At 42.1% G+C, this 21203-nt stretch overlaps 1 protein-coding gene across 5 annotated transcripts; it reads left to right on the top strand.

Moving 5' to 3' along the window:
- Positions 1-317: 317 nt before the first annotated feature.
- On the top strand, positions 318-20070 carry septin6 (septin 6). 5 transcript variants are annotated; one of them, XM_015947750.3, is made up of 11 exons: positions 318-472; positions 2051-2165; positions 5452-5647; positions 6580-6766; positions 10917-11078; positions 11469-11565; positions 13325-13493; positions 13613-13745; positions 13835-14025; positions 14923-14970; positions 19336-19459. In XM_015947750.3, the coding sequence occupies exons 1-10, from the start codon at positions 443-445 to the stop codon at positions 14924-14926; spliced, it is 1284 nt and encodes a 427-aa protein (XP_015803236.1). In that variant the 5' UTR covers positions 318-442; the 3' UTR covers positions 14927-14970; positions 19336-19459. The 5 variants fall into 5 exon arrangements, with proteins under 5 accessions (XP_015803236.1, XP_015803220.1, XP_015803212.1 ...); XM_015947734.3 differs by lacking the exon at positions 19336-19459 and adding an exon at positions 16056-16193; XM_015947726.3 differs by lacking the exons at positions 14923-14970; positions 19336-19459 and adding an exon at positions 19849-20070.
- Positions 20071-21203: the final 1133 nt, after the last annotated feature.

A 21203-nucleotide genomic window follows, 5' to 3' on the forward strand; every position in this document is an offset into this window, starting at 1 on the left:
GTGAGTCGTAACACCTGATTTATTTACGCTCATGGCTACACATGCTTTACAAAATTGTCGGCCACTACTATAAACTAAACTAATTTGTTTCAGGATGTTATGTGTGTCTGTGTGCTTCTTTATTTTATCAAGTTACATCACATCTGCTCACTACCATTCATATCAGACGAAACCATTAAAGCATTCGATGGGGGACTTTCTTTATGTGTTATTTTATGTCTTCTGCCATCATTTAGAAGCCGCTTCTGTTAATAGAAGTCATCGGTTTTAACAGATACATATGTATTGTCATTGGAAGTTCAGCTACTACCTTTATAAGAAATGCGACATACTTTGATAAAATGGTACATTTCAAGCAGGCCAGGTTTCAGCGTAGCGGCGCAGCTTCCTTTGCTGAAGTCAGAGCGACAGTGGGTTCGTCCTCCGGCTACTAACACTCACCATGGCGTCAACTGAGATAGCAAGGCAAGCCGTAAGTAGTCTGTTTGACTCTAAAATCCATTGTATGCATTTATTACATCTTCGATATGCTGGGAATCGTTTCAACTTATTTGTGTAACGGGTTATTTTGGAGTCGGTTAGCTTGCTAACACCCGTGTTCACATTCGAAATTCACCATTGCGTTGCTAATTTAGAGTCTGTTTATAATAAATCGTGTTTTTAGATAACAAATTATGCATCTAAAATGCTCTTCGTCTGATGATGTTAAATCAAGGCGCATCACCTCGTGCATTTACCTTTCCGGTGAAACAGCTTTAGCATTGCATTTGCAAATGCCCTTAGATTTCATGTGGTGTTTATTTGAAACAAATGCATGGCGAAATGGCACATTGTGTGATTTTAAATGTTTAATTGAGTTTAGTAGGTGCTGGATCGTTAAAAATGACGGATCCACACAGATCGATCGGTAGGCCATTCATTCTGAAAGCCCCCGTTTCAGCACAACCTCGGTGCTCATTTCCGTTACCGTGTTTTATTTAGGAACCCGTTAACTTTCACACAGGCGTTGTCTTGATTGCTTGCAAAACAAAGACAAGAGTTCAAGACTTGTTTTGGAGAGGAAAGGGGATTTTACACACTCCTTGTTATCCAAGCTTGTTTTTTAAGTGGGGAAAGGAAGCCACTTAACCCAGAGGGAGTTCTTAGAATAGCAAGATAGTGCAGTTTGATACCCCATTGTGGCTCAATGAATGAAACCGGCTGTGTGCTTCTTGGCTGTGAGCGTCATGAAAAGCGAGGATGATTTCAGGAATGTTGTGCTTGCATTCTCAACATTAAACAGGCTGTTTGTTCAGTTACATTAGTCCCAGATTTCTTCAGGTCCTCAGCTGTTCAAACCCAGCTTCAGAATATTCCACGACTGTTCAGTGACACCAGAATGTTTGGGTATTTTAAATTTACAGAGTATTTTTCGCTCAAAGTCTTTGTCAAATTGGACAACAACACTGTTATGCTAAGCCACATAATAGCCGGTTGTCTGAGGTTCAGCTGGTGGAGAGCTTTTGCTTCTGGCATCCAACGTAAATTCTTTGCTTCCCTGTAGCTCTTGATATAAATGTAGGCAGTAGAAACGAGAATCACAGCGATCGGGATGCTTACTACCAGCTAAACACCCCCACACACTTTTAACAGCAGCACGTTGACCCTTTTTTTTATTTTTGATGTGTGTGTTTAAAAGTATAGCGGAAGATTCATCTAATCCCAGTCACAGAGCTGGCTCTTAAGCTTTTAATCATCATTAAATGAGTTTTTATTACATTTGCTTGGATCTTTCTTATCTAGACATGAACAGCAGTGTCTTTCCATATATGTACACAGTGGTTTTGAACCGTCTGACGGAAGAGAGCTGCTGCTGAGAAAACAGGAAGTGAATGACTTCACCTGAACTCAGGCTTATTCTCTTAACAATCTCTGGTGGAAAACATGGCTCCATCATGGGGCTTTTTTTAAGTGCGTCTTAATCTTGTTCTGAAATTGCACCCAGACAAAACCTATCATTGTAAAGAGACCAATTAACTGATAGTTGTTGTTGATTTCTTTTGTTTTTCAGGGTGAAGGAGTTCGGGCTGTGCCTCTGGCCGGCCATGTTGGTTTTGATAGCATGCCTGACCAGTTGGTCAACAAGTCTGTCAACCGTGGCTTCTGCTTTAACATCCTCTGCGTTGGTAAGTGTAAAGACCATCAGCATGGAGTTCAAAACTTGGTGATTTTATTTCCACGCAGCACCTTCATGTGGTAAAACACAGATCAATGAAATTCATTTATAGGTTCAGTTTACCAGTATGAGGAAGATGCTCCTGGTTTTTATAGGAAGTAGGAAACACACACACATCATAACTCAGGCAGTCTTGTTTTTTGGATCTTCTGCACACTGAATGGTGCATGGCCTGTATTTGATATAGGGCCTTTTAGATTCCTGGACCCCCCCCCCCCCCCCACCACCACCACCACACACACACACACACACACACGAGGCGCTTTACAACACAATCAGTCATTCACCCATTCACACCCAGGTGGAGATGAGCTACGATGTAGCCACAGCTGCCCTGGGGCACTCCGACAGAAGCGAGGCTGCTGAGCACTGGCGCCACCGGCCCCTCCGACCACCACAATCAGGCAAGGGGGGTTAAGGGTCTTGCCCAATGACACAATGGCAGTGACAAACTGAGCAGGGCTCAAACCTGCAACCTTCCAATTACGGGGCGAGCACCTAACCTGTGCCACCGTCACCGTGTGAAATCTGTAAAGTTCCCTTTAATGTGTTTTCCTGTCTGGGACCTGTCAAATGTCCAGAAAACAATAGACTTTTGTCCTGCTTTGAGTTGTTTAGGACTATGTTGCTTTTTTCTGCTGAAGAATAAGATATAACCTAGTTCTGTGCACATCAGCACACAAAAGTATTAATAAATACACTTTTCTCAGTTTATAGTCTTTGTTTTACGGTTTGCTCGTTTATTCCATGCACAGTGGTACACCTGCATACACAAACAGTCATGGTAAAGGGAAAGAAAATCACCTCACAATGTGTTAGCTGCTTGTGGATCACCCCACTTCCCATCCTCTTCCTCCCTCTCCACGTTACAACAATAGATGGATTATGTAAAATAATAAATTGTAGGAAGTGTGATTTATCACAAGCCATCAAAGATAATGTGTACTGTAAACAACCTTTGTAGTAGTTACACACTGCTCAAACAATTTAAAGCAACACTTTGAAAACACAACAATCATTTTGAGGGGAAACATCCAGACGGATATCCATACTGAAAAGGCAATGTGTAAGGAACAAAAGGGTGCCTCATCATTGGGGTGGAAGAAAATATTGATACACTGAAATATCACAGTATTTTGTGTCGTGACACTGAATCGGCAATCAAAGGCAGTGTATTGATTTTTTGTTAACACTTAACATGAAAACATTTACTGTATTTCTTTTGTGAGGTGCAATTCAAACTCCGACTGCTAGGTGGCAGCCTTCGTTCTGACTGAACAACAAGGTAACACTGGATGTGTCTAGGAAGTGTCTGGCCTGAGCTTGCCAGTTGAAGTCCTTAAAAACTTCAGACATCGTTTAGCTTTTAGGGTCGCAATATATCGTATCGTCTCCCCTGTGTTGTGGAAGATATCGTATCGCCAGGTTCTTCACAACAGACCTCTACCTCATCATTAGTTTATCAACCTGTGAAGAACTTAATCTAAGTCACTAAGGAATTTAAACTGAGAAATCTGGTGTGACAGGTCAGTCCACTGCAGCACCTCAGAATGGTGCTCAGTAGGTCGTATTGCCCCATTGTGCTTTCATGCACACCCAGCAACGTCGGACCTTGACTTAGGTTCAATGCAAAACTACTGAAAAGAAGTCGATATAAAGACGAGAAGGAAAAAAAACCCACTTGCAAAACCTTTCTTGTTTTTGGAATAATCTCACTGTTTACCCTTTAGTGCACCTGTTTTGAACTTCATCATTACCAACACAGCTGAGACAGATTAACAACCCGGTCTGATGCTTATCTGACCAGATCATCATCCCAGAACTTTAACCCCTACTGCACACTGGAAGCATCAGCAGTGCAGAACGGCAGCAGAAAGGTTTATTCGCGACAATCGGTGCACTTCAGTTCACACCGGGAGAGTCTCAGCTGCGAAGCGGCTTCCTCGCCGTGCTTACAAAGATCACAAAATCCCTGTTTCTGCCGTCTGCCATTAAACCAAAAAGAAGGAAATCGTGTTTGAAATTGCTGTTTGGTGGTATAAATGATGTTGTTCCTCTCCACTGCCAGGAATGAAGCCATGAAAAACACACCACTGCACTTCTGGAACGATGCAGGGAGTAAAAAAGCCGTTAGGTCACTTGTATCGACGTAATCTACATGGATATGAAATTGCATAGACCTTTATTTTGAAAATTACCAGGGGTTTTTACTGTGAAACCACGTGTGATTTCCTGTCTAGCCCTATGTTAACCGTGAAAATTGTGGTGTCTCAGAAGCAGCTAGAAAAAAAACAAAACTCGATCCCATCTTTAGTGGCGTGGCGTCACTTCTGGGACACGCCTGAAAATTGCCGCGTCACGGCTGGTTTGAATCGCCCCCGTAGACTCTAATGGATTCTATTTGAAGCAGTGATGTTCTGCTGCAGTTTCGCACCGCTGATGCTTCCAGTGTGCAGTATGCTTTACTGAGTTGATCTTTTACTATACCTCGTGGTTCTGGGGAAACCAGAGCATGTGGTGACACCTCCTAGAGAACATGCAGACTCCTGCACAGGCCTCTTAAATAGGGACAATGTTTGCTGCAAACTAACATTAACTAATGCACAAAGACAACGCTTCACTGGCAATTCACCCAGATGTTCCAAATATTTCTCAAATTGATGTTTTTCTAACCGGTGCTTTTTAAAATCCATTTACAAGTGCCTGGTTGACTTTATTCATCTCACACAGGATGCATCATTTCAACGAGCATTAATTGTCACTGTAGTGAATTTCTTCTTTCTCGGAGACGAGCAGCAAGACTTCTGATCCGTTGGATTTTTCATAGAAAAGTAAAAGGAGTGCTTATAAAATGAGCTGGCAGTCTGTAGGTCATGCTGTGTTTAAAAATAGATTTTCTGACAGGGAGCTCTATATCTGAGTCATGGAAGAGCGTTTAACAGAATAAATGTCATGATGCATCAACCTGAAGATACTTTTTCAGGTTTTTATTTTTTTCATTTAAAGCATTTAAATTATACATTTACAGCATCTTTGCCTTTTAATCTATTCTCATTCCATTAGATGTTCTTTATTCTGTTCTACTTGGGTTTCCTTTTATAAAAAGGCCTGGCCTTTGGTATGAAATTACACATTTATAAGGCTGAAGGTGAAAAGGTCAGTGTGATTCTTAATAATGCATCGAGAAAAGTCCAGACTCCGTCATCGGTAAAGCTCCATTTACCTCTGGTGTGCAGGTGAGACGGGCCTGGGGAAGTCCACTCTGATGGACACCCTGTTCAACACCAAGTTTGAGGGAGAACCCACTCAGCACAACCAGCCCGGCGTCACGCTGAAGTCCAACACCTACGAACTCCAGGAGAGTAACGTGCGCCTCAAACTGACCGTTGTCAACACCGTGGGCTTCGGAGACCAGATCAATAAGGAGGACAGGTAAACGCTGTTTACGTCTGATTCTGCGATCCAGAGCAAACCTGGCTGACATGACTGAATTATTTGGATTAGCACACCTGGATGACAGAGAAGCTTCGCCGACAGGAGTGCTGCTGTTCTCTCACTGCTGATCAGATTGTAAACCCTTGAAGAAAAACCACGTATTTACAGCGTTTTAGACTAGAATCCACTCAGACATATGACCTTCTGCTCTCTGACCCAGGCTGTGTGTTTGTGCTCTGGAAAGGGTGGATCTTCCTGCAGTCCTGGGTGCCTTGGGTCATTGTTCTCTCCTGTCCACCTTTGTACCACATATCTGTTTAAGTTTGCACTCTAGGGTCAGATTATAATGAAAAGATCCACAACTATGATGTTTTTTGAGTATTTCTGCCTAAAGGAGAATACAAGCTTTAAACTAGGAACAGTGTTATAATACACGGGTCTATATTTCTAACACAATCCATGATGGATGATTGATGAGCACAATGCAGATGATTCATTCTGTGCTCTTGGCTTTCCCATCCTGTGTAGTCTATTAGGAGTTCTAGATCAGGGGATCAGGCCATGTTTTACTCACGACAGAAGACAAGCTGAACACCATCCCCTTGAGGAGATCGTGTGACTTTTTTTTTTTTTTAGATCCTCTGAACTTTTTGGAGGTCAATAAATCTAAATGATAGATTAAAGATCACCTGGCATGTAATGGTTACTCCATTAGAAACAAGCAGGACATGACAACAATCATCGGCTATTTGGAGCTGAAGTTACACTTTATATCCAGATGTGTTTTAAAAGATAAATGTATTTTGTATAGTTTAGTGCTGGTGATTGTAAAACTTTGCAGATTATTCAAGTAGTACTTTATTTTAGCTCTATAGGAACAAAAGACTGGAAGATTGTCTTTAAATGGTTCGGTTTCTCCTGTTTTCCAGTTACAAATCAATCGTGGAGTTCATTGATACCCAGTTTGAAGCGTACCTACAGGAGGAGTTGAAAATCAAGCGCACGCTACACAGCTACCACGACACCCGCATCCACGCCTGCCTGTACTTCATCGCTCCGACGGGACACTCTCTGAAATCCCTGGACCTGGTGACCATGAAGAAGCTTGATAGCAAGGTGAGCTTTACTCTACCAACGCAGTCTGTCATGATGGACTGCACACAAAAGGTTTTTCTTCTGTAATCAAATTTTCCTAACGCAGCTTAGCGTCTCGTTCTTTCCTCTAGCTCTGTGTGAATGTCGGATGCTTTTGATCTCCCCGCTCAAGTCATGAGTTGTAAACCTTTTCTGGGCCGTTAGCTTTGATGCAAGTTGGCTCCGCTCTTGCTAGGTCAGCCGTGAAGTGCAGTCTGCTGCTGCCTGCTCTGTTGCTTCCTCATCTCCGCTTATTTACATGAACCTCTTTTAACAGAAAGTGTGCGTGTGTGCGCACGCATGTGCATGTGCGCGCACGTGCGGTTGCCAGAGCAGCTGTGCCCTCCAGCCAGCTCACACCGCAGTGTGATTCTGAGCAGTGCTCTCTCTGTAGTGCTCTGCTGGAGGGCCTTTGAGCACCGTGCTGATCCATCACCAGACGTAGGTGCTGACTTGTTTCTGCTCACATGACTGACCGTCTACTATCAAGGCCTTTTTAGAGGAAAAACACAACGTCTTGCCCCAGATGTTGAGCGTTCTAAGTAGTGACTCCCTAACTAAAAACTGGAAAAAAACATGAGTGTTGATGGATTCTGACTCACTTCCTGCTGTTTTTGTGAGTTTTGACGTGTTTTTACAGGTTTTAATTTCTGCATTTGGACTTTTTCTTTCTGCGCTAAATTAAAACATCACTTTAATGCATCACCTATGCATGATGGCGCCGCAGATGGAAGCCTCGGTACATTGCTCTCTTTTGTTTGTGTTGTTTTTGTATATATTTTTGGAAATCTGCGATGCAAAACGGATTACTTTCAGTAGAGATGAACTACTGTGTATCAGGCAACAAACCACAGAGACGAATTTTCAAAAATTTGAGGTCTCGGGGAGTTTATTGGAAGTTTTGATCGGAGGTACTGCTGTTTGTTGGAGAAGGAAGCGCAGGAGGGGTAAACGAGCAGGAGCGCTGGTGAGACTCCGCCAGCGGGGATTTCGTATGCCTCTCCCAGCAATGCACCTAGCGAACGTCCGATCCCTACCTAATAAAATAGACGAGCTGCTCCTTCTGAACAGGACTAATCGAGATTTTGCACACTCCACTGCCCTCTGCTTTACTGAAACGTGGCTCAGTGACTTGACTCCTGATAATGGATTATACCTGCCCGGGTTTTGTTTACATCGCACAGACCGGAAAAAAGAGCTATCAGGGAAGACGAAAGGAGGTGGAATCTGCTTCTACATTAATGAATGTTGGTGTACAGACGCTACAGTTCTCAGTAAACATTGTAGCTCAAACTTGGAGACAATAATTTTGAACTGTAAGCCGTTTTACTCCCCGCGGGAAATATCATCATTCATTTTGATTGGAGTATACATACATCCTCAAGCAGATGTGAGTGTTGCGTTGCAGACTCTCGCCGATCAAGTTACCTCCACAGAGAACAAGTACCCAGACTCAGTGCTCATTATTTTGGGCGATTTCAATAAGGCTAAACTTAATATCGAACTACCGAAATACAGACAGCACATCAGATGTCCGACTAGAGGCAAAAACATACTGGATCATTGCTACACAGTTCTTAAAGGGGCATACCACTCTGTCCCTCGTGCAGCTCTCGGCCTCTCTGACCATAATTTGATTCATCTTATCCCCACTTATAAACAAAAACTAAAATCTGTAAAGCCAGCCATCAGGACAGTGAGGAAATGGACAAATGAAGCAGAAGAGGAGTTACAGGACTGTTTTTATTGTACAGACTGGAGAGTATTTGCAGATGCCTCCGGCGATCTGAACGAGCTAACGGACACTGTGACATCCTACATCACCTTCTGTGAGGAAGTGTGTGTGCCAACAAAGACTTTTCGTACCTTTAATAACAACAAGCCATGGTTTACAGCAACACTGAGCCAGTTGAGATGGGCAAAGGAGCAGGCTTATAGGGCAGGAGACAGGCCCCTGTACAAATCACTCAGGAACACTTTGACTAAGAAGATCAGAGCTGCTAAAATTAAGTATGCATCAAAGCTGAAAAAACAGTTTTCAGCCGACAACCCCACATTATTGTGGAGAAACATTCAGCAAATTACCAAATACAGGAGACCATCCTTCATTTCTGATGCTAATCATGGCCTTGCTGAGGAGCTAAATGGCTTTTACTGTCGCTTTGAGGAAAGGAATGTCACACCCCTCCTCCACTCCAGCATAGCTGCAGCCGCCACCCCTCACCTGGAAACTCTTACTCCTCTTTCCTCTAAATCACAAGCTACGTTCCTTGTGAAGGAAGAGGATGTCTGCAACATCTTTAGGAGACAGAACGTACGGAAGGCACCAGGCCCAGATGGAGTAACTCCTTCCTGCCTCAGGACCTGTGCTGTCCAACTAGCACCTGTCTTCCCAATGATATTCAACAGATCGCTGGAGCTGTGTGAGGTTCCATCATGCTTCAAAAGCTCCACTATCATCCCAGTACCCAAGAAATCCTCCCCTACCGAATTGAATGACTACAGACCTGTGGCTTTGACATCAGTAGTCATGAAGTCCTTTGAGCGCTTGGTGCTGTCCCATCTTAAAAGCACCACAGGCCACCAGCTGGATCCCCTGCAGTTTGCCTATAGGGCAAACAGGTCAGTGGATGATGCAATTAACATGGGGCTGCACTTCATCCTGGAACATCTTGATCAACCGAGAACCTACGCAAGGATATTGTTTGTGGATTTTAGCTCTGCTTTTAACACCGTTATACCAGGAATCCTCACCTCAAAGCTTTCTCAGCTCACTGTTTCCCCTGCCATGTGTCAGTGGATTTCCAGCTTCCTGACAAATAGGAGCCAGCATGTGCGGTTGAACAACGTTACATCTGGCACAAGGTTGATCAGCACCGGTACACCACAGGGGTGTGTCCTTTCTCCACTGCTCTTTTCATTGTACACCAATGACTGCACCTCTAATGACTCAGCTGTAAAAATCCTGAAATTTGCAGATGACACCACTGTCATTGGGCTCATCCAGGATGGTGATGAGTCTGCTTATCAGCAAGAAGTTGAGAGGCTGGTGGTCTGGTGTAGTCAGCACAATCTTGAGCTTAACACCCTTAAGACTGTGGAGATGGTCGTGGATTTTAGGAAGCTTCCCACAGTGCTGCCCCCCCTCACAATATCCAACAGCCCAGTGTCAATGGTGGACTCATTCAAGTTCTTGGGAACTATCATTTCCAGGGATCTGAAGTGGGAAACAAACAGCAACTCCATCGTCAAAAAGGCTCAGCAGAGGATGTATTTCTTATGGCAACTAAGGAAGTACGGCCTACCACAAGAGCTGCTGATCATCTTCTACACCGCTGCAGTCGAATCCATCCTTTGCTCATCCATCACTGTCTGGTTTGGGTCAGCCACAAAAATGGACAAATGCAGACTACAGTGTATTATTAAAACAGCAGGAAAAATCATTGGTGCCCAACTGCCCTCTGTCCAGGAACTGTACATCAGCAGGACCAGGAAAAAGGCAGAGAACATTGTCCAAGATGCCACACATCCTGCATCTACTCTCTTCCATCTCCTCCCATCTGGCAGACGCTATAGATCGCTGTACACAAAAACTACCAGACACAAGAACAGTTTCTTTCCTTCAGCTATTTCTCTCCTGAATCTGTAGATTATTTTACCATCTTTTTATTATAGTTTTTAATACTTATTCAGTATGCTTATGGATATGTGTGTGTGTGCATGTGTGCGTGCGTGCGTGTGTGTGTGTGTGTGCGTGCATGTATATATGTATATATGTGTGTTTGTAAATGAACATGAGTGTGGGTATACATGTTCTTATGTGTTGTTAGGTATGTTTATTCTCATTTATTGTGGTTGTTGTATGTTTTAGAGAGCGAACATCTACCGAAGCCAAATTCCTTGTAAATGTAATTTTACTTGGCCAATAAATCTGAAATCTAACCATTTAGACCTGAAAAATTACCCAATCAAAATGCTTTTTGTGGCGTGTTTGTTTTAATTTGTGATGATAAATCCCCTCCTCTCTAAATCCTGGACCACAGATGCGGAGGCAGTGCTTTTGAAAGCAAGTGAGCTAAACGGCGGTCTAAATTTAGCTGGATGTCTAAAAAAATGCTTTCCTTGCCACCAGGTCAACATTGTCCCGATTGTCGCCAAGTCAGACGCCATCTCCAAGAGTGAACTGGCCAAGTTCAAAATCAAAATCACCAGTGAGCTGGTCAGCAATGGAGTCCAGATCTACCAGTTCCCCACTGATGATGAATCCGTGGCGGAAATCAACTCCACCATGAACGTAAGGCTCAGACCGAACCTGTCTGCATGATAAACAACATGCTACCTAGTACTTTAAACGGCGTCATGTTGTGTGAATCAAAATATTCCTTGTCATGTTTACTGATGTGGTCGAGTGGCAGTCTCAATCTCGCTGCAGGAAGTCAGCAGTGTGGGAACAGGCTTTGTTTCCACATTTAGTTGTTTATTAACCTGGACTTGGGGAAACGCCTTCACTAACGGTCCTAAATCAGTAGCTGTGGCCTTGTTTGGTTCAGTTACAGCAAATTAGTCGAATTGATTTGTTGTTATTCTTTTTGTTCAATCTGTTTGGTGTCTTTTATCTTCATACTCAGCTGTAGACGTTAAGGAGAAGCTTCAGATTCACACTTAAAGCTCTCTCCTTCCACAGAGCCATTTGCCCTTTGCTGTGGTGGGGAGCACAGAGGAAGTGAAGATCGGGAATAAGATGGTGAAGGCCCGGCAGTACCCCTGGGGGACGGTGCAGGGTGAGCCTACATTACATCCTGCACAGGAAATGAGACTAGTCCCTTTCTTGACAGCAGCTGAAGTTTCCTTCATGCTTCTCTTGAGCTCTTGGGGGATCAAGCTGATAACCTTTCCTGTGACCGTATTCAGCTCCAGCTTCTTCCTCACCGTTATTTTGGATTACTGAGCGGCAGCAGCAGCTCTATGCTTTGGCAACCTGTGATGTCACTAATGGAGTTTCTATTGATCTGCTGTGGCTTTTCTGTCTATTTCACATCAGCTGCAGTATGAATCTTTTTATTTGTCAGAGGTGATTAGTTAAACTTAGTTCATCTGCTTTTAAACTTTTTGGCACTTTAGGCCCCATCTGTGAGGAAAGACGAGATTTATTTTTTCTGGTAGGAATAGAACAATGTATCGGGCCACTATTTCCCTTTTTTTACATACTGCAGGGCTTCCCCCAGTGCTTTCTATGCCTGGCGAAACACCAGGGCAAGCGTCCACCCTCCCCTGCAGTCACGAACAACGCAGGGTAGTGAAACAATCCGCGCCCCCCTTCTGTTCTCATGGAAGAGGCACAGTGGCGAAGCGAGCCCCATTCCCATCTGTACCGGGTCGGCCCGGGCCGGGTAGCGTAGGTTGTTTACATATCTGGGTGGCCTGGTATTTTCCCAGGACAACCAAGGCTCATTCTCAGCCCTCTTCTCGAGGGGGTCTGCTTCAGGCCGACCAGGGCCAACACACCCACTGCTGACAGCAAATTCACACCTTCCATTAGAGCAAGCCTCTGATTGGTGGGTAGAATCAGCCCACATGGGCTTAAGACAAGGATGTGTGGAATCAACCGGGCCAGGCTGGGGCCGACTGGGGCTACCCGGCCCGGGCCGACCCGGTACAGATGGGAATGGTCCATGACACCCCCAATCACCACCCCGCTCTCACAGTCCACCAGGCTTAGCAAGTTTTCTGGGGGAAACCTTGTAATAATAATAATAATAATAATAATAATAATACATTTTATTTAAAAGTGCCTTTCAGGACACCCAAGGTCACTTGACAGAAAACACGTGATAAAATACAATAAAACAATAATAAAACCCAAACAAGAAAAAACAAAGAGAGAAACAGTTCAATAAAATCAGAGGTTGTAGGCAGATTGTATTGTATTGGCCTCGGCTAATGTATCTCTTTATTAGAGCTGATTTAGAAACGGGCACATCTGTGGGCAGCCGTGTTGCTGCTGAATTCTACATAAATATATTTGTTCCTGAAAAGCATCTGCTTATTAAAAAATACTCTAATACATTATTGTCAACCGACATTTCTTTTTATTTACCAGTTGTGTATTTTATACTTGGTTAGTTTATTGATTTTTTTTGTTAACTTTGATTAAATGTTTGATTTTGCATAAAATTAAGCTAAATTTAGAGTAAAAAAACTGATTTGCGCAAAAAATGTTGTGGATCCACGGTTAGTGACATTTTTGCAGGCTAATAAGGTAGAAAACGTCTCCCTATTGGCCATGAAAATTGGCAGCATATATTAGCCATCAGCTGGCCATTACTGCTACATATCGGCGTTGGTATCGGCAATAGAACACCCATATCTGTCTATTTCTTTTTTTTTTTAACATGAAGCCTATAGTAAATGCAAAAATGTGTTTAATTTAAAAAATATGAGGTAATATTGTTTGGGTGCTTGTGATGAACCTTGGGTTAAGGTTGGGTCTTTGATTGGAGTCTTTTACTTTAAACTGATTTTTTTCTGTGTTTCTCACAGTGGAAAATGAAAATCACTGTGACTTTGTCAAACTGCGAGAAATGCTCATTAGAGTGAATATGGAGGACCTGCGAGAACAGACCCACACACGCCACTACGAGCTGTACCGTCGCTGCAAGCTCGAAGAGATGGGCTTTAAAGATACGGATCCTGACAGCAAACCTTTCAGGTAGTAGACTCTAGGTGGCGCTTTTTCTGTGCTGCTGGACTTTTATTTTATTTTATTTTTATTCTTCTCCCAGCGTATTTTTATTTATTTTTTTACAACTTGTGTTTATCACGATGCAGCCTGCAGGAGACATACGAGGCAAAGCGGAACGAGTTCATGGGTGAACTACAGAAGAAGGAAGAGGAAATGAGACAAATGTTTGTCCAACGAGTCAAAGAGAAGGAGGCTGAGCTCAAAGAAGCAGAGAAGGAGGTAAAAAAATAAGCGTGATTCTAGTATTTTTGCAAGTGTGTCTGTTCTCTATTTACTCAAAATATCCCCTTCTTGTTGCTGTGGCGCAGCTGCACGAGAAGTTTGACCGTCTGAAGAAACTTCATCAGGACGAGAAGAAGAAACTGGAGGAGAAGAAGAAGTCCCTTGACGATGAAGTGAACATGTTCAAGCAGAAGAAAACGGCTGCAGAGCTCTTGCTGAACCAAGCCCAGCAAGCAGGGGGCTCTACCACGCTGAAGAGGGACAAAGAGAGAAAAAAGTAAGTTGTTCTTTCCACCCACAGGTCCAGTTTCCATGTGTGGCTTTTTTCTCACGGGGGATTTGATGCTCTCTGGCTACACTTAATTAATCTCAAAGCCATAACTAAATTATTCTAGTTTATCTTTGTATTTCCTGCTGTTAACAATACAAATATAAGCTTTTTTATGTTTCTGTAAATACATTTAAATACATTTTTACTCCTGAGTGGTTTAATGGAAGCATCTTATTTTGTCTCTGTGTACTAACAGAGATCCAGATCGAGTTCAGAACTAGTGATGAGTCTAAAACATAACACCGACAGACTGAATTCAAAAACTACAAACATGGCTGTTAACACTACAGCGGGAACTCTGAGCAGCTTTAATATAAATGTAAAACAGAATAACTTTATTTCATCTTTATTATTAGAAAAATAAAGAGTTTGATTCAAACCTTTATTGTAGTTAGCAATAGTTCATTAAAATCTTGAGTTAAATGAAGCTTCCTTATAGTCAACCTTCTCATGTGATAACAGCCGTGTTTAACTTTGTCTGTACTCATCCCTTCATGCTGGTCACAAACGTCTGGTGGAAGCTGATGTGCCTTTTTATAAAAGAAAAGAGACATTTGCACTGAGAAATTGAGCTCGACCTCATTGATTTTCATTTGTGTGTCATTTTCCTTTACTGCCTTGTCTTGTCTTGAGCATTTGCCTTCACCTCGGAGGTGCAGCTGGGCAGGTTGAGGTCTGATTTCAGTGGACGTGTGAGGTTCTTCACCTAATGAGCTAACAGTTGTTCTTAACCCTCATTTGAATGTATTTCTTCAGTCCCCAGGAGATGTTGCTGCTTTTTATGTAGACTGAATGATTGCCGAGCGCATGTGTCACCTATGTTGCATCCGTAATGTTTTCCAGTTAACTCCTCCCACACTTGCTGCATGCTGCATGAGGCACCTTGGTCTGGTAAGAATCCCCGTCTTACAAAACTACGAGTAAACAGATGTGTTGAATAGAAGCTCAAAGAACAGTTTACAGTTGTGAATGAACGTCATGCTCCTGACCCTTTAAAGAGCAGTTTCTCTGAGAAACTATTTTTGAAAATGATCAGTCACTGAGTTTTTTTATGTAGGCTGAACATGAAAATAGTCTCCTACACCTATCTCCTGCATTAGCTTCAGATAGAAAATAGACGGTGAAACTCTAGGATTAGAAAATCCTGACAGATCTACGTCACACTGTCACAAGGATCACCCATCCTGACTCACGGCGGGGAAGGCTGTTGTTGGTTTAGTGGCCAGGAAATGGCAGAGAATGTCTCTGCTAGTAGAAGCTAATCGTTAGCATTAGTAACTCCACAACACAGTAGAGCTCCTCCAAACTTGTGTTACTTGTGGAGATAAAACACTGAAGCTTTTTTTCCCCCCAGAGAACAACTAAAAGACTTCATTCCTACTAGAGACCATTGCAAATGTATTAAAGTATGAGTGAAGACCTTTAAACTTGACTTAACCACACTGGCTTATTTGAACTGTTTATTTGGGTGCTGCAGACCTACATCATCTCATCTTATAATATCTGTTAGGCTGCAGCACTTAGTCACTAGCAGCTTCTAAATCAACCAGTGTGTTAGATCTGCACACACCCACTGACAAACTGCTCCGTCTGCCTCCCTTAAACCAACCACAACAGTGTCTTTCTGTGGCTCCCACCCTGCCTGGCTCTCACACAAAGGCCCATTCAGTCTGATCTGAGACCAGAAGGTCACACCCGAGAGATGACATATTTAGTTGACCTGCCTTCTGTCTACAAAAGACAAACTCATAAGGATAAATATCAATGACATAGTTGGTAACCATCTCCGAGTTTTTTTTTTAAAGGCTGAAAATGAGATTAAAGACAATCAGACAGTTTAAACTCACTCTTAACTCTCCTTTACTACAATTACACATTTAAAATGACTATAAAAGCATGTTTTCCTCCAGAAGCTGATGTGTGACCGTGTGTTGTGATATCTGGAAGCATTAACAGCCCTTCTCTCTCGTTTCCAGCTGAGGATTCCTGTAGAAACTCCCTTGTGGCATTCCTGCTGTGAATGAGCTTCCACCCCCATCATCTTACACAGCACCCCCTCCCTCACCTTCACCTGCTCTCACATATCCCATAATTCCACCCTCCACATTCCCCTCCTGCTTTGTGGAAGATGCTGGTCATTGCTATGAATTTGACATCACTGTTTTGTATGACGTTATCCTGAATGATGCTTGTTGAGTGGGTGTCGTACGAGCCATCATTCCGCGTGAGTCTGTTTTATACAAATCTACAAACTGCATTCCATTTTTTGTTTTGTACTCTTGTTTTCTTTTGCATGATGTGAGCTTTTGTTTTGTAAATTAACTTACATGACTACTGATGTGATGGGCAGAAATGTGTTGGGGCTAAAGAGAAACATCTAAGGCTGGGACTAAAATATTAAAAAAGAGCTTTTGGTTGAGTGTTTAATATTTTTATTTCATTCATTTTAAAGACTCAGCAACAGTAGAAGAGCTCAAGCAAAAACAACTCTTGCAATGTTTTTACATTTTAATACAAAATAAAGAAAAAAATATAATCTTGGTCCAAAAGGGGCCAGATCGTGAAAAATCTTACCTTTTAGGGCTTTTTACCATGTAATTAAAAAAAAATACCCCCCAACCCGTTTTTGGCTGCATTCGTGCATTTTACTGTCTCAGCTACAAGTTTTCAGATTCTGCGGTAGGACCTGCAGACACGAGGATGGAAACTTAAGTGCGTCATCAGGCCTTTCTCTTTCCTGAAGCCAGTCTCGGATCTGAAACTCGCCTCCCCTGGAAGTAGGTCGCTAACGCCTACTTTCTCCGAGTTGCCAGCAGAGATTGATTTCATCGCTGAAGTTGAGAATGTTTTATTCGGACCGTCCTTTCACAGATGACCTCTTTAAGTCTCTACCGGTACCAGAGTGGATATTGTGACAAAGTGCTTCTGCGTTGGGGATAAAACAGTGCTGTAAAAAGTGTGCATCCCGTCCACAAAGACGCACGTGATGGCCAAGCATAGGACATGTGTCTTTATCGACTATCGTTTTGTGACAGACTTAGTAGCTGAGTCTTTTGTACATTTGTAATCCATCAAATTTCTTTGCTTGGTTCTTTTTTAAACACAGCGTAGTAAAAGCTGTTTTTACAAAACAATGCCGTCAATTCGCTGCCGTAGACTTCTGTTTATCTTGGACGTAACTTGCTTTTTTGCGATTGAAGCCGTAATCTTTACATTTTTTTGACAAGCCGCTCCAAAAGGTGTCTGTCCCCCACAGTCCCTGTGCAGTCTCCAGGGATCTGAGCTCCAGCTCTAACGGACAGAAGCTCCATGAGTGCTGCAGTGCTGTAGTTTGCCGTCTCAGCTGATTCTGATAACAAAAGCAAAACTTTCGCCCGTGTTGACTCTTTCAGTATAGTTGCTGGCTGAAGCTCGGCATCAACTCCCTACGTCGTCATGACACCTCCCTCTGTTGCTCCAAGGCGCAATCGCCTTTTATAAGGCAGGCCATTACCACAATATTACTACCAAGCGAGATGGAATGAGTGCCGCAAAACTTGCGTAACGCCTTGCCGGCACGGCGCATTTCCACAGCACACCTTTGCAGTATTATTACGCCGATTTGCCGGCATGGTGTGTCTTGTAAAAAGGTCTAAAGATTTGAAAATAGAAAAAATGCTGTAAGTGCTGCAGGGGTGTAAGAAATTTTATCTGGTGCTCTCACTGGTGCTCTGGGCTCAAAATGTTTGTAGGTTCTTTCACTTTCATGTTAAGAAGGCTAATCAGTGACACCTGCAAGTTTCGGCTAACACTGTAGCCTTCCTCAGAGCACCGCCGATGTTGGTGGTCCTTTTCCGTTTCATGGGATATCGTCATCGGTGAGGAGGGTGGCGGCAGTAGAAGGCGACATAGTCCTCTACTGCCCGCAGATAAATGGAGAGCGAAGTGACGCCACCAACATCGGTGGTGCTCTGAGGAAGGTTACAGTGTTACAAACAAACAAATCTTTACTATGATGTGTTTAGAAATGAACAAATCAATGGGATTTGGTGGTCTAGTGGTTAGAGTAATTGGCATGCTGTTTTTGCACCGGTTCGACTCCCAGTCTCTGCAGTAACTTTTTTAACTTGCCACTCTTCAGTTTTTAGCCCTTCGTTGGTAAACTGTTTAAAATAGAAGGACTTTGTTCATTTAGCCAGTGAGAGTCCATGTGAGGTGAGCAGAGTAAATCAACTAAAATGCTTCTTGGAAATGACTAAATTCAAAGATATTTAAAGACAAAATATTTAGCTGAAAATATTCTATTAAACTAAAATCTGAAACATGAAGTCTACTTCAGCTGGCTACATAAATTACTGTTGAGACTGAGTCGAACCGGCATCAGCACATGTTAAGACAAGAGGAAAGGCAGATACTTTAACCACTGGACTCCCAAGGTCAATTCAACAGCAGGCTGTTGTAGGTGCATTTTGTCAGAGCGAGCATGGATATCAGCCCAGGCTGACAAAAATAACACATATCTCAATAGTGCCGATGATCATTTTTTAAATCATCTATTGTTCCTACATTTGCTCTCAAAGGTTTAAAATAGCATGATCTGGCTCCTTTAAAGACTGCAACAGTAGAAGAGTTCAGGCAAAACATTTTTTACATTTTCAATATAAAATAAAGGAAAAAAATTGGAATTTAGTCTTAAAACTTAAAGTGTCATCTAATTATTAATTCAGACATAACTAATTCCTGATGTTTACCTTTAGCCCAATGCATGAGTAGATATAAGCCTGATCTTTTTACCACTTCTCCCATACCTCATTCACTGTCGTGTCATAATATTGCTTGTATTAGCTTTCATATTTGCACTTTGTTTTATACCCAAATGTGATATTTTTTCTACATATATGTCAGTGCAATTGTGACTTTCTTTTTTGTACTTTTCATGAGGGCACAATTGAAGTCAGATCCTGATGTGTCTGTTGTCCTGACAGGAACAGCTGTTATTTGTATCAGTTTTAGAAGAAAATAAAGGGCAATTTTTCCTAAAAATGATGCAATGTGGGAATAATCTTTGTGCATGACAAAATGTTAAATAATTTGTGTTTTATACTCTGTGGATAATAAACGCTTAGTCAGTCATTATTTTAAATGAAGGTCTGTGATGCTTAGTCAAGTTTTAAATATAAATACAACTTCCTTGAGTTCCTGCTTGGAGAATAAAGCAGCAGAGAGCTTTCCCGCTCCCAGCCTCCAGCTCACCCGTCTGTGTGGTTTCCTTTGCAGTAATCCGTGGCTCTGCACAGAGTAGGTCCACTCAGCCCTCGAGTTTTGCTAAGGGACCGGCTTCTGGGGGGGTCTGAGTACCTCAAACGCCACCCGAGGCTCATGTGGACCCCCATCCTTCAGGGTTTTTCCATTGTTACCTGTTCTGCTATAATATGAAATGCTGTGTGTGCTTCGCTGCTGCTTTAACACCAACTGGATTTAATTATCGTCTGCTTCTGCTGGACGTTGCTGTGACTAACAACCATTTTGCTTCCACCATAGCAGAGATGACAGGCACACTTATGTATTATCTTAGCTGGATAGTTTTAGAATTCATGAGCACAACATTTTATTAATCTGGACTTATTTGCTAATTTTAGGTATGTGTATTTTATCTTTAATCTTGAGAATTTACAGCAGTATATTCAGAAACGATGATCAAAACTTTTGCTTTTCCTTTCCCCAGAGTCTCATCTGACATTGTTCACCCACTCTTCTAACCGCTGGCTTTCTTTCTCTTTGTCTCTTTAGCTTCTTTTAATCTGTCATGACTGCCTGAAGAGGGGATTTGCAGCTTCAGCAAGAACTAAGAACCCTTTACCTCTTCCTTTTTTTCTTCTTGTATCAACCTTTTACTGTCCTCATTGCATCTCCTTTTGTTTAACATGGCCTTATGTGGACTTGCATGGTATTCCTGACCACACAATGAAGCTCTTAAGATTCTGGCAGGTCGGGAACCAGGTACAGAATAAATCCGCTTACATGTCTTAATGTACATAGAGAGACTCTTCAGGAGGGGATCACACAAATACAGGACTCACGGGTACAATTGTTACATTCTTTATTTTAATTGACATGGCCTGCACTTTGCTCTCATGATTGTTAGGATTTTAAATGAAAAAATATAAGTTTACTGTTTGAAACAAATGAAGGACATGATTAATAAAATGAGTCGTTAATACATTTTTTGTGGGTTTTTTTCTGAATAATGATAAAAATCTGCGGCTTTTCGATTTTTCTTCACATTAAACTAAAGTGACACAAAAGCCAAAGCAGTTGGTTCCCATGTTTACACGTCACTGTTGAATACCATGGAGGTCACATGTCCGAGGCTTTTATTACACATTGTGCTTTAATATTCACCAGCCTATTCTATATTTTGCATGCATTTTTTATTATTATTTTGTCGCTGCTGTGATCTTTTACCTTCTGGTTTTTACTCCCCGGATTACTCGGCCCTTTCCGGCTGTTACTTTCGGTTTTCCTCTAAAATTGTGCATTAGTTCACATATATTTGCTCAGTCCTGATATCAGCACCAATTTTGCCAAATAGTATAAGACAGAGTTGAAGCCCAGATGGAGTATTTTAAATACTCATGCATTTATATAATTTATAAGGATATATTTTGTGTATTGAAGTGGAGATTTGTTGTTTATTACCTGATGTTTGGATGTGATTCTGAGTGTAAAAGTGATATTTTGGTGTCAGGATTTGCCATACATTTTTCTAGCGTCGGTCATCACCTCTCGTAGTTAAAAAAAACCTTTCCAACACTACGAATTATTCAGTATCCTGCTTTAGTTTGAGTCTATTGATGTACATTTGGAGTAATAAAAACAATAACCCCATTGTGTTGAGCATCTGTCTTTCTTTTGCAGCATTACATGATTTATACACTCTACCCCAAAGTAAGTAATCACCTGGGTTTAACTAATCTAATAGGTACAAGCCTCCTATTGCATAATTACTGCATGGGTGATTAGCTTTCAGCGGCAATAAGTTATTTAGCCCCAATTGGTGCAAGGAATTGCTTCTAATGTTCCTAAAAAAATATGTGGAAAGGCACACCTGTTGCTAATGGAAAAGGTGATAGTATGTTTGAGAA

Source organism: Nothobranchius furzeri, chromosome 1 (genome assembly GCF_043380555.1).
Source record: "Nothobranchius furzeri strain GRZ-AD chromosome 1, NfurGRZ-RIMD1, whole genome shotgun sequence".
NCBI lineage: Eukaryota > Metazoa > Chordata > Actinopteri > Cyprinodontiformes > Nothobranchiidae > Nothobranchius > Nothobranchius furzeri.